Genomic DNA, 13842 nt, shown 5'->3' with positions numbered 1-13842 from the left:
CAATCGATTTCGTGATCCCACTGTGGACGCGCTAAACCGATTTTATTAGATCTGTTTTGTAATATCGGTTTAAGCTAATTCGAAATAATCGTGCAGTGTAGACGTACCCTCACACTTCAAAGCGCTGCCGGGGCAGCACTTTGAAATTTCTAATGTAGCCATACCCTGAGTCAAACTGAAGGACACCACCTAGCATCCCTGATTTGCAGAACAATGTTTCCCAGCTGATACCACACCTTCCCCCAGGCAGCATGCAGAATTTTAGAAAGAACTGTAGTAGACTTCATAGTTTTGTAATTTAAAACTGGAAGGAAGTTACAGATCAAGCCCTCCTCCATTACATTAACGGTTCACATTTCAGCCATAGTTTGCTTTACAGAACTCATTCGCTGTAGAAGATTCTTCCTGATAGCCATTAGAAGCAAAGGATAACTACACATCTGACTGAATAAAAAAATAAGATAATGGCCCAGAGAAGCCCTGTTTAGATTAGAAATTTCAGACCACTTTCAAATCGTTATTTCTTATTCATTAAGTCTGACAAAGTATACTGTGAACCAATACTATTCTTTTAACAGTGATCCTTGTCCTGGAATCAAATATTTAAGTCCTCCCTGGACTATAAAATGTAAGGCAGGAAATCTGCATGGAGACGGGCTATGAAAAGTACTACAGCCATACCACCAAACTGAGATGCTAGAAAGATTTTACACTACTAGCTGTTTTATAGTAGCAGAGTCCAATTTGAATTTATTGGCAAGCAGCATTGAAACCAATTTGAACTCATTGGCAAATCTAGTTATTTTTCACCTGCTAGAATAAGTAACAACACTGAAAATCTGGACAAAATAGGCTTTAACTACAATTGCACCAATTTAGATCACTATACCCTATGTACTCTTACCTTTTCTTCTTGTACCTCAAACACAGCTTCTGGCACACTGCAAGCAAAGAGTGAGGTAGGCAAGTCACTTAAATCCATCATCTCTTCCAAATCATCTTCATTTTCTCCAAAGATCATTTCTTCTTCCTCTTCTTGGTCACTGCTGTAAACGTCTGTCTGGCTGTCACTCCAGGATTTCATAGTGTCTCTGAGTATTGTCCACCAAAAACAACTCTCTTTTATGTGCCAGGGCTTCTAACAAGAATCTGTTAAGAGAGAAAACGGAGGATTACAAGTACTGAATTTACCAGTAAATCACATTTTCCTGCTACAGTTATTTTTTGAGATGAATCATTTTATGCAGAAAAGAGAAATCAGTGCGGAGGCTGCCTACAGCCTGCAGTACAGAACCATTTTATCTCATTCCTATAAACCTGAGACTCAACTGTTTGAGCTGTGAAAAGGAATATAAGAAACCATCCATTCTAACAAATGTAAACAATTTTTGTTAAAGTAACAGAAAATTAAAGTATTAGGAAACTGTTTTACAAGCTTTCCTCAATGCCATAACACTCTGCATTTAGATAGCAATTTTCTCTCGGAGTATGTCAAAGTATTTTATAAACAAGCTTCACCCAGCTAGCGAGAGTTGTAAAGTCTCCCCATTTTACAGATGGAAAAAACACACACACTGTAAAGTTAAGTGTCTTGCCCAAGCTCCTTGCAACTCAGTAGCACAGCCAGGAACAAAACCCAGTATTCCTGACTCCAAGCCCCTTTTTCTAACTGCTGGATCAATGGTGTCTTCCACAACAGACACTGTAGGAATAGAAAAAAAAAATAAAATAGTCTAATCTGTATGGGTAGTCTGCACAGTGCTATACATGCAATCCCCAATAAATGTGAAATGGAAATAAAATGCAATGCAAACAAGATATCACATAGCATACTAAACCAAAGACCTTAGAATATGAACTATTTTTGCATAAGCAACTGCATTTTATATAACACATGCTGTCAACTCTTGCTAAAACACAAGAGCACTTTTGTGGTGAGAAAGGAAAAGTTACATTACTGTATATTAATGTGTAATCTCTGGAAGAAGGGATATTTGTTTGGGGATGGGGAGTAAGTTCCGCAGAACACTGGAAAAACTGGCACCCAACGTATTTGTTTACTATCTGCAGTTGTTTGTTTTGAATATTTTATTTGCTTAACTAGCTTATTCCTTTGAAACAGTCAGCTAAAATGCCATTAACTGTAACCAGTATGTGCATGGGGGGGAGGGGGGGAAATCAATCCATGCTCACTCATGTGTTTGTTTAAAGCAAGCATAACTGACAATAGCCAGATACCCTTAGGAAAAATTTTTTGGAAATGAGGAAAAAAATTATTTGATATCCCCAGTTACTGATGCAGATATTTATAAAGTGCTTGTGCACTGCAGTACTGAGGCGCCACATCCATGTGATCACCACACTTCTAAACACATTAGGACATTTTTGAAACATACATGGAAGTTGGCATTGGAGTTTACATCCAATGACCTGATGTAAACAAGCCTGTTCACACACAGAAGTTACAAAGGTTTAACCAAACATGTGATGTTAACTTATTTAGTTAAGCCAATGAAACTGCATGTGGATACATTTATAAACTACTTAACGTTCATGCACAAAGTTGCATCAGCTCAACATCATGTCATTCAGTAAACCAATGCAATTGTGTGTGTAGATCGGACCTAACTTGACCAGCAAAAGTGAGTTTTACACATGATTTTCTGAATAAAATATTCCAAATGCATTGATTAAACAAGACCAGGGGAAAAGAGATGTCATGCCAGAACCTGCTTGTGTAACTGGTGAAGAATTAACGATTCCCTGAGGGCTAACTCATCTAAAAGTGAAGGAAAAAAAGTCATAAAGATAGACTAAAAAACAAAATACTGAGTGGCTTGGAAGCTCTGAATTTTAAGAGATCCTTCCAGGCCAGCCAGCCAAGGGTATTAAGAGGGCGAGGGTTCACCAAGTCAAACTGAGTCATGAGCAAATAGCACTGAAAATGCCAGCTGTGTTAGTCATAGAATGACAAGGGGACACACTCCTTTTACAAAAGGCTTAAACCCCAGGGACTCCGCACCTCAAAATTAACAATTTATCTGACAAGTACTTATCATGTGCAAAGGAGGAAAGAGAGGGTATTTGGCACAGAGAAATGGGACTTTGTAAGGGTGACATATGGGCAGACACACACTAAATATGGCTGAGTTACTGAAAGCCTTGAAAAAGGTCAAGTAACTTGAACTTGACACAGAAGAACCAAGCAAGCCAGTGAAGTCTGAGGGAAGGCAAAGAGGGTAATAAAGGAAAATTAACTAAATTACTGTAACACAGGCCATGTCTACACTACGGGATAATATTGAATTAGCTAAAATCGGTTTTATAAAACTGATATTATAAATTCGATTTCATGCGGCCACACTAGGCACAGTAATTCGGCGTTGTGCGTCCATGTCCGAGGCTAACGTCGATTTCTGAAGCGTTGCATTGTGGGTAGCTCTTCCGTACTATCCCATAGTTCCCGCAGTCTCCCCGCCCCTTGGATTCTGGGTTGAATCATTATTGTCACGGGTGGTTCTGGGTAAATGTTGTCAGTCATTCCTTCCTCCGGGAAAACATCAGCTGACAATCCTTTCGCGCCGTTTTTTCCCTGGATTGCCCTGGCAGACGCCATAGCACGGCAACCATGGAGCCCGTTCAGCTTTTTTTTTCCGGCACCGTATGTGTACTGGATGCCGCGGAGAGAGAGGCGATACTCCAGCGCTACACAGCAGCATTCACTTGCTTTTGCAACGATAGCAGAGATGGTTACCAGTCGTTCTGTACTGTCTACTGCTGGAGAAAACTGGCAATGAGATGACGGTTATCTCTCCCCCTCTGTACTGTCCGCTGCTGTCATGAGTGCCCCTGGCTGAAATCGGCCAGGGGCGCAACGCAAAAGCAAAATTGGGATTGACTCACTTGGGACTGAGTCAATCCCTCCCTTATGGTTTCTAAAAATAGAGTCAGTCCTGCCTAGAATAAGGGGCAAGTGTATTAGAGGACCAGTGTATCAGAGCACAGCTGCTCCGCCGTGTCAGTATTCACAGGGGGTGCCCCTGCAACAACCCCACCCGTTGCTTCCCTCCTCCCCAACCTTTCCTGGGCTACCGTGGCAGTGTCCCCCCCCCCCATTTGTGTCATGAAGTATAAAGAATGCAGGAATAAGAAACAGAGACTTGTTAGTGAGATAAAATGAGGGGGGCAGCAGCCTCCCGGGCTATGACACTCCAGGCAGTAACAGAATCTTTTTCTTTACACAGGAAAGGGAGGGGGCTGATGAAGCTCAGCCCCCAGTTGCTATGATGAAGACGGTTACCAGGCGTTCTGGACCATCTACTGGGAGTAACTGGGCGTCATTCCCATTTTCACCCAGGCGCCCCCGGCAGCCTCACCTGAGGCCAGCCAGGAGCACTCACGGGCTGATGGCGACGACGGATATCAGTCATATTGCACCGTCTACCACCAGGGAGGGGGAGAGGAGCGGATACTGCTCTTCACTGCTGCAGCATCGCGTCTACCAGCAGCATTCAGTACACATAGGTGACATTGAAAGAAGTCAAGAAATGATTTTCTTTCCCTTTTCTTTCACGTGGTGGTGGGGGGAAAACTGAGGAGCTATTCCCTGAACCACGCCAGACACTGTGTTTGAACCTACAGACATTGGGAGCTCAGCCAAGAATGCAAATACTTTTCAGAGACTGCTGTGGACTGTGGGATAGCTGGAGTCCTCAGTACCCCCCTCCATCCATGAGCGTCCATTTGAGTCTCTGGCTTCCCGTTACGCTTGTCACGCAGCGCTGTGTATCCTGGAGATTTTTTTTCAAATGCTTTGGCATTTCGTGTTCTGTAACGGAGCTCTGATACAACAGATTTGTCTCCCCATACAGCGATCAGATCTAGTATCTCCCGTACGGTCCATGCTGGAGCTCTTTTTGGATTTGAGACTGCATCGCCACCCGTGCTGATCAGAGCTCCACGCTGGGCAAACAGGAAATGTAATTCTAAAGTTTGCGGGGCTTTTCCTGTTTACCTGCCCGCTGCAATCCGCGTTCAGATTGCTGTCCAGAGCGGTCAGTGGTGCACTGTGGGATACCACCCGGAGGCCAATAACGTCGATTTCCGTCCATACTAACCGTAATCCGATATGTTAATATCGAATTTAGCGCTACTCCTCTCGTCGGGGTGGAGTACAGAAATCGATTTAAAGAGCCCTTTATATCGATATAAAGGGCATTGTAGTGTGGACGGGTACAGCGTTAAATCGATTTAATGCTCTTTAAATCGATTTAAATGCGTAGTGTAGACCAGGCCACAGAGAACATAAGAACGGCCGTACCGGGTCAGACCAAAAGTCCATCTAGCCCAGTATCTGTCTACCGACAGTGGCCAATCCAGGTGCCCCAGAAGGAGTGAACCGGTAACAGGCAATGATCTCTCTCCTGCCATCTGTCTCCATCCTCTGATGAACAGAGGCTAGGGACACCATTCTTTACGCTTCCTGGCTACAGCCATTTATGGACTCAGCCACATGAATTTATCCAGTTCCCTTTTTAAATACTGTTATAGTCCCAGCCTTCACAACCTCCTCAGGTGAGGAGTTCCACAAATTGACTGTGCGCTGTGTGAAGAAGAACTTTCTTTTATTTGTTTTAAACCTACTACCTATTAATTTCATTTGGTGACCCTAGTTCTTGAATTATGGGAATAAGTAAATAAAACTTTTCCTTATCTACTTTCTCCACATCACTCATGATTTTATATACCTCTATCATATCCCCCTTAGTCTCCTCTTTTCCAAGCTGAAGAGCCTAGCCTCTTTAATCTTTCCTCGTATGGGACCCTCTCCGAACCCCTAATCATTTTAGTTGCCCTTTTCTGAATCTTTTCTAGTGCTAGAATATCTTTTTTGAGGTGAGGAGACCACATCTGTACACAGTATTTGAGATGTGGGCGTACCATGGATTTATATAAGGGCAATAATATATTCTCAGTCTTATTCTCTATCCCCTTTTTAATGATTCCTAACATCCTGATTGCTTCACTTACTTCAGAGAACGCCTTCATTTTCTCTCTCTAAACCCCTCCTCCCATAACTTTTAAACAGTAAAAACCATCGTCACCAGTTAGGTTTTCTGCCGCGCTTCTTGCCTAGGAGCTGAAGGAGAAAATGCCAGCACTTCCAGGAACTGCCTGAGGTAAGCTCAGCCCAGAGCCCGCAACCAAACTCCCTTCCACACCCCAACTCCCTGCTCCAGCCCCGACCCCCACTCGCACCCAAACTCCCTCCTGCACCCGCACCCCTCATCCACAGCCCCACCCAGAGCCTGCTCCCTCAGCAGAGCCCTCATGCCCCCTGTACCCAGGGCCGGTGCAACCATTTAGGCGAACTAGGCGGTTGCCTAGGGCGCCAACGATTTGGGGCGCAAAAAGCGGCGCCCCCCCAAAATTTTTTAAATGGTTGCAGCGGCCGCTGCGTAGTCTGAGCTGCCGCGGCGCACCTGCCTGCAGCCCGTGGTGGCTGGCAGAAGTAGGGCTAGGCACACACGCCAGCGAGAGAGCCGCAGACGCGAGATGCGCGTGATAGCGGACCCTGTCCCCGCCGCGGACAGCCCGGGGTGCCCCCGGGGTCAGGGAGCCGCGAGACCCGCGCGGGGGGCGGCGAAATGTCCCGGCGCCTAGGGCGTCAGAAATCCTAGCGCCGGCCCTGCCTGTACCCCAACCACCTTCCCCAGCCCAGTCTCCCCTGTCACCCTGAACACCTCATTTATAGCTCCAACGTAGAGCCCTCACCCCCTTCCACACCCCAACCCTTTGCTCAGCCAGGTGAAAATGAGTGAGTGAATGGAGGGGAGATCAAGCAAGGGGAGGGGAGAGCAAGCAATGGAAGGAGGGAGAGTGGAAGGAGGGGGGGTGCCTCACAGAAGGGGCGTGGTAGGGGTGGGGCTTCAGGAAGGGGCAGGGCAGGGGGCTGGGTAAGGCTGTTCTGCTTTCTACATTCGGAAAGTTGGCAACCCTAACCACAGTGGTAAGAAAGCCTTCTTTACTCCACAGATTATCAACATCAGAGTCCATGACAGCTCCTTCAGAATGGTTACATTCTACTGTGTCATTTAAGGAGTTCTAATATGCAGATTACTGACACTAAACAATGTAATGACTGAAAAGCAGATGGAGTATTTAAATTTTCTCTCATATAACTAAGACAGTGTGCATGTGTTTGTGTATGCTCAGCATATGGACATATTAAACTGAAAGGAGGCACATGCAAAAAGGCATGGGACTGAGCAACAGGAGACCTAGGTTCTATTCCTACATATGCTAACACTCACAGTGTGATCTTAAGGGTAAGTCTACACAGCAAAGAAAAAACAGCGACTGGCCTGGGCCAGTCGACGTGGACGCAGGGGGCTGTTTCATTGTTGTGTAGGCTCGAGAACCTTTTAGGGTGTGAGGGTCCCAGAACTCTGTACCACAGGCTTCCATTCTGTAAAATATGGCTTTGTACGGAAGGGGCTTTGAGATCACGCATGAAAAATGCGATAAAAGAGCACATGTAAAAGATTGTATACAAAAGTAGTCACGGAATATGTACCATACCAGTGATTTAAAAAACTAACGATAGTTGTTTTAAATTTAAAAACAAAAGTAAATATCCTTTAAATCAATCTTTGTTTTTTGTTGTTGTTTTTAATTACAGGCTGATAAAAAAGCTTCTGAAAGTATAAAACTTCCTTTTCTGGCCAGGCTGAGAGTTTGAAACACACACACTTTCAGAAAAGCAGCATGCTACATTTACAATTTGATGCATATGCTGGGCTTGTGCAGTACAGCACTCTGTGCACTAAAACTGTCAACACAGAACGGTCGAAAGGAAAAAGACCAGATCTGTGTGTCCTGAAGAGTCCAAGAAGAAAAACAAAAAAGAAGCCTACATGTTGGTTTGATCACATCAGTAGGATAAATCATGTTTGTTAAAATATTCCACAAGGGTAATTCAAGCAAGCGGAAATTCATTCTGCTCTCTGGTGGATGGATATCAGTGGTTTCCTTCACAGAGGTAAGCAAAGTTGGTATTTGACTGGCTACATATTTGTAGGTCAACTGACCAGCAACTAGTGAAATATCTTTAACACACAAAACTTCCACATGGTTTAAAAATAACTATTGTCTCTCTTGCAGAGAGTCTGGATTTAAAAGAAAAGAATGGAGAGTCAGGAGGGCTTGGTGCTAATCCTGGTTAAACTCCAGATTTGTAGCGATACCTAGGGCAAGTCACTTCAAGCATTGTGCTTTAGTATCCTTAGCTGTAAGTGGAGATTTCCTACAACACAGTGGTGTTGGGACTAATCTATTACTGTTTGTAAACTACTATGAGATCTTTGAGTGGAAGGCACTAGAGAAATGCAAAGTACTTGAGAACAGATTTTTGCATATCATACATTATATAGAAGTCTGAGCAATCAAATCATGTTTTGTTTCTAATAAATGTGAAAGGTAGTGTTATCTGATACAAATCCAATTACAAAGCTGTACTTGTAAAAGTTACTTCATTCCATTTAAACTTGAAGTGATTTAGCATTATTTTACTAATCACAGCAAACTTGTTCATATAAAATCAATGTTGGTAAGTTTCATTATGTCTGAAATACAAACAGGAGTGACAAATTTAAAAACAAATGCCAAATATTTAGAACTTATTCACTGAAAAAACATTATAGCGTAGGCCACAGATCAACATTAGGCACCATCATCCCACTCTTGAGACAAACTCACTCTTACTCATTAAATTGTGGTTATTCAGATTCATAGGCATAAATCCTGAATTGGAGAGAAGATGAAGTGAATGAAAAATCTCCTTGAATCAAAATCACCACCCTCACATACTTTAAATCTTTGTATTTTTTAGTCTTTACTTTAAGAGTCAGGAGCTGGTGTCAGAGTTTAATCATCAAGCAACTCTACATTTTAACAAAGTCAGTAAAGAAAAAGCAACTGGTATGACTGGTAAATAGTAGGCATTTAAAATCAAATATAAAATAATCAATATGTCATTCCTAGCAGTCAAGTGGGGGGAAAAAAATCAACGTACAGAAGTTGAAGGACATGCATTCCAAAAGACACCTTTAAACCAGACTGGGGAGTAAAGGGGAGGGGGGAGAACCATCTACTCATGATTAGGCTGAATTCCAAAATTCCAACACAGACAAGTTTTAAAATCCTAAAAGTTGGGTTTTATAACTAGAAATAACATTTACTCCTTCACAACACTGATGTCATCAGACGCTGCAATAATCAACTGTGACAGTAACACACAATGAGGAAGTGTACTGTTACTAGGATACACAACAAATTGTTTAAAAGACAATCTGCACTATGTAAACAATGTATGTACATAGTAAAGCAACAAAGTATAATTTAAATACAGATAGAATTTTAGGGTGCAGTACAAAACAACACACAGTAAAGTGGTTGAAGTATAGCATGAAGTGATTCAGCTAATATGATGCAGATGGAAGTAAAACATAGTAGCTGAAAGAGGCTAAATGTCACAATGACCTTGCACTGTACCTAAACTGGTCTAGTGAAGTTTAACAATATCATACAATAAGTATCTTAACATGGACACAAGGACCCATTTGTAAGTGTTTTCACGTAAGACCGTCATTTAGCACTGAACAACTTAAACATGGACTGGTTCATCCTCACTCTGAGGTGAGGCAGACAATCATCATCCCTCTTCTGCAGATGGAAATAAAACAAACACATGCAGAAGTTAAAATCAGTTGCCCAAGACCAGCACAGCTCAGAATCAGAGCTGAGATTAGAGCCTTGGAGTTCCTGATTTGTAGATGTGCGCTCAGCCCACTACATAATCACATTTCCCCATTTACAGCATGAACACCTTTAACGTGAGGAAAATGCTGACTTTTGCTGAACAGCAATTTAAGAAGTTATTAAATATATTAATGCTATATAGATATACATTATTACTGCAGAAAAGGGAAGCTTGTTGACTAAAGCACAGTTGGGAGACTCCCAGCTTCTCTTTCCAGCTCTGCCTCTTGCTCAATTGAGGTGATGCCTTGTTACTCAATGTTTGTTACCTGTTTCCACAGCTATAAAATAGAAGATTGCCACTTACCCACTGTCACGAAGTACTCTAAGATCCTTGATTACAGGTACCAAAAAAGGCCGTGATCCTGTAAAGACAGGCACTCAACTTTACACACTGTGAATAGCTCCACCATCTTCAAGTGCAGCATTGTTATAAATGAACCTCAACATGTTGTGAATAGTTCGGTCGCAGCAACAAAAATATTATACATCATTTTCTGGTTTGTGAAGTGAAAGTTTAGCACCGTACTAAGTTATTCTGGGATGATGGTGGTAGCTTACAAATTCTAGTACCATGATGCAGATAACTAGTTTCCCTAAAACTGACAAAAAATGAATCAGGTATAAAATTATGCATCTGGTAAGTTCAGGTATAAAAGAGGATGCTTGGGTAGTTGTAAGCAGCAGAGGAGACCGCAGTTGTTCCCTTCAGCTACTGCAAACAAGGTCTGTGTAAATGAGGGTTTTCTACATTAGTGCCAATTCTAGCCAAAAACTGAGTTTTAACAAATCTTTTCTGCTCATTTTATTGGGCCACAAAGAAAACTCCTAGCAGCAGAGAGCAGCAGTTCTGCATTATTTGCACTACTACAACCTTCTTTGCTGGTGTAAAAAATAATCAGAAAGGAAAGTGTCAAGTAGCTTAGATCCATAGCTTGAACTATTTTTGTTTGAAAAAAAATAAGAATGCCTCCCCTAATTCTAGTTATTAAATAACAAACCTACGCCTCTTAATTTTTATAGGATATTTATTTTTTGCAGACTTGCCAAAAATATCAGTACCCAAACACCATAGCTGGCATTGCAGCAACCACTAAACTCTATAAAAGGCTAATCACAAAGCCATTCAATTCTCCACTAAAATTAGAGTGGGATACCCAAATAAACTAACTGATGTACATATGGTATTTAAGAATTAATTATTACAAGCAGGGTAGAGGGAAGTCTACCCTTTTAAAAGACTATATACAAATATTTTACAGCATTTTTTTAAGAGACTAGGCAAGACAGGAAAGAGAAGCACTGTGTAGTGAGTAAGTGGTCTGAGCACTACATTGAGACCATCAAAGCTCTAAAGCAGGCTTTGACCCTCATTCATTGAGTGACCTTGGGCAAACAGCAATCTCTATTTAGGTATTTTTAATGGGCTCATGAGCGTGAAGCACAAACTCTCTACCTCAGTTTCTCTTCTATAAAAAGGAGATAAAATAATCTTACTTACCTCATGGTTAGGCACTTCATTTTTGGTTTTTACCAAAACCACTTTCTTGGTTTTATAAAAGCTATTCTTTGGTTTTTACCAATTTTCGCCTAAATTTTGGTCCACTCAAGTATGTGAAAATATTGATTATGTTACAAAAATCCTACACATTAGCTAGATATGTTTATGTTAACAAATTAGTTTAAGTGTAAATGCAAGATGGTACCTTAGAGTAAGGCAATGTAATGGAAGATATATACATGTGTGTTATGTCCGTGCTCAACTCCTAACAAAATGAAGCCAGGACCAGAGAGATCTGGCTTCCTGTTCCAGAAGGAAAGATGGTAATTCTAGAAGGAACAGATGGTGGCTTGGTAACCTGAACAGGGAGCTGGGTCAGAAATACTTTTATTTTTCTCTGTTGTTGCTTTTTTCCTGTCCTTCCATCCCCCAATATTAACCCAGAAAATGAGAGAAATGCACAGTATTCAATACAGTTTGCGTGTAGTTAGGCATCCCAAACATCATATCTTCCTTTAGCTAATGTACATTGTTTGAATTCTCCCACGTTTTTAGATGCTTAAGTGATTTCATACACTAGGTCTACATCGATTCTGTGAACCAAACCAGGAGCCTTAGCCACTCAATTGAGCTTGACCTCTTATTAATTCCTTTATTCCAGTGAGAAGTCATATGATCTGGTTAGCACACTTAGATACCAAGGTAATAAGCACTTTTAGAAATACTGACAAGGTGTTTAAAAAAAAAAAAAAAAAACAAAAACTTTATACAGCCTTGTGAACAATGAGGATTTTTCAAAATTCTCCCCTATTGCTCAAGCAATAGAGAGAAATAACAGGTGGTGACCATGTACCACCAGTGCTTTTAATATTTTTTCTAGACCTGCTCTGAGCACTGTTAGATGATAGAATGGAAAGAACGCCAGCAACAGGTGATTTACATTAGCATCTCCTGTCTCCTACCATTACAAGTGCAATAGTCAGAAAATTTCCAGAAGTCTTTAATATTGACAAGGCTAAAACATTCATGGCACTTTACAGACAGAAATATCTGCTCCCAAAGTGTATAGCCTAAGACGAATCTTGCCAACACAAACACATGTGTAACTTTACTTACCTGAGAAATCTCATTTAAGTCAATGTGTTTGCAAGATCAGCACCGAAGTTTAGAAATAACATGTTCTGTTATAACAAACAAGAGGAAATGAAGAAATCAAGAATCAACTAAATGGTTAAGTAGGTTGTTTTGGTTCTCAGACCACAAGAGCATTTAAGACCCTTTCAAAACATACAAACACAGGAAGAAGCCAAACAAAACACCTTAGAAAACAGCACACTGAGCATGTGATGCCTAACCACTCCATGACTGTTGATAATAGGTTGTATTATATCACAGTGTACTGAACTAGAGATAAATAAATGTAACCTTACAACAAAATGCCTATTTTTATGTCTCACATCATCAATTATAGCTGCAAACAACAGCAAGTTCCGGATCTTATGAAGTGCAGTGCAGAAATTGCTTTGAATATGTTGCTTTGGAGCAAGAGCTTCACAAATAAACTTTGATTATTTTAGTAGTCACCATACAGGTGATTTTATAATTGTTTAAATTCTCTACACGCACAACTGAATATTGGAGCTCAAGTATTCCGTTTGCGCCGGAGACATCAGAGCAATCGGTGCCACAGGCAGGATGCAAACAGGCAGGCCATTCCCATTTGAAGGAGAGAAGCTTTGTGGAGTTGATCCACCATCGCATGCCTCCAGAAGAGATCTGCAAGCTTCAGAAGTTGCAGAAGAAAGCACAGCAAGTGCTGCATCAGGGAGAGGGAGAGAGATGGGGGGGGGGGGGGGCCTCCAAACTTTGGGCAACTCCTGCTCCTGTGCAGTACGTCGCCCATCCCCACCCACTTAACCCCCACACCTCCAGCTCTCCTCGGGGCCAGGCAAACGGGGGATCCGAGTGGGAGCAGGCAGCCCAGGAAGCTCTCCCCGCCCATCGAGCCATTCCCCCTTCACACCCAGGGCCTGCTGCCCGCAGCAGCACCGAGGGATATGTCGGGAGGGGGTGACACTCAGATGGGCAAACAGCCCATCCCCGCCCTTTAAACGCAGCGGAGACCGCCCCTTACACGGGGCGGCTGCGAAACCCACCGCCGCCCCAGGGCGGCTAACTGCCCGCGCGCGCGCGCGCGTCCGCCCCCCCCCGGGGAAGCGGCCACGGAGAGGCACGAGGCGGCTCCCCGAGGGGCAGTTGTGAGGGAGAGGGGACGGGGGAGAACATGGAGGGGGGGGCGGTCTCCGCGCGGAGGACTCACCGTCCCCGCCTGGGGTTCCCGTCGGAGCCGCGCAGGCCTCGCAGCCCTCTCGGAGGAGGGCGGGCAGGACGCAAGGCGGGGGGGAAGCTGGCAGCGACGGCAGCAGCTGAGGGAGCGGCCCCCCCCGTCCGGGCGCGCGCACCGTGGTTCTCCCCGGGGACGCGCGAGCGGGCGCGCTCCCGTCCCCGCATCGCCAAAGCTG

At 43.1% G+C, this 13842-nt stretch overlaps 1 protein-coding gene across 1 annotated transcript in view; it reads right to left on the bottom strand.

Moving 5' to 3' along the window:
* The window catches only part of RCAN3 (RCAN family member 3), an 81562-nt gene extending 67720 nt beyond the window's left edge, over positions 1–13842 (bottom strand). Inside the window, exons 1-2 of the mRNA XM_032789537.2 lie at positions 13641–13842; positions 905–1149 (exon numbers count right to left, since the gene is read on the bottom strand). Of these exons, the coding sequence (XP_032645428.2) occupies positions 905–1084 (180 nt within the window). The 5' untranslated portion in view covers positions 1085–1149; positions 13641–13842. The remainder of the gene's footprint in view (positions 1–904; positions 1150–13640) is intronic.

This window comes from Chelonoidis abingdonii, chromosome 25 (genome assembly GCF_003597395.2).
Source record: "Chelonoidis abingdonii isolate Lonesome George chromosome 25, CheloAbing_2.0, whole genome shotgun sequence".
Lineage (NCBI taxonomy): Eukaryota > Metazoa > Chordata > Testudines > Testudinidae > Chelonoidis > Chelonoidis abingdonii.
Note: the sequence above shows the minus strand (reverse complement) of the source record. Positions and strands in the feature narration are given on the sequence as shown.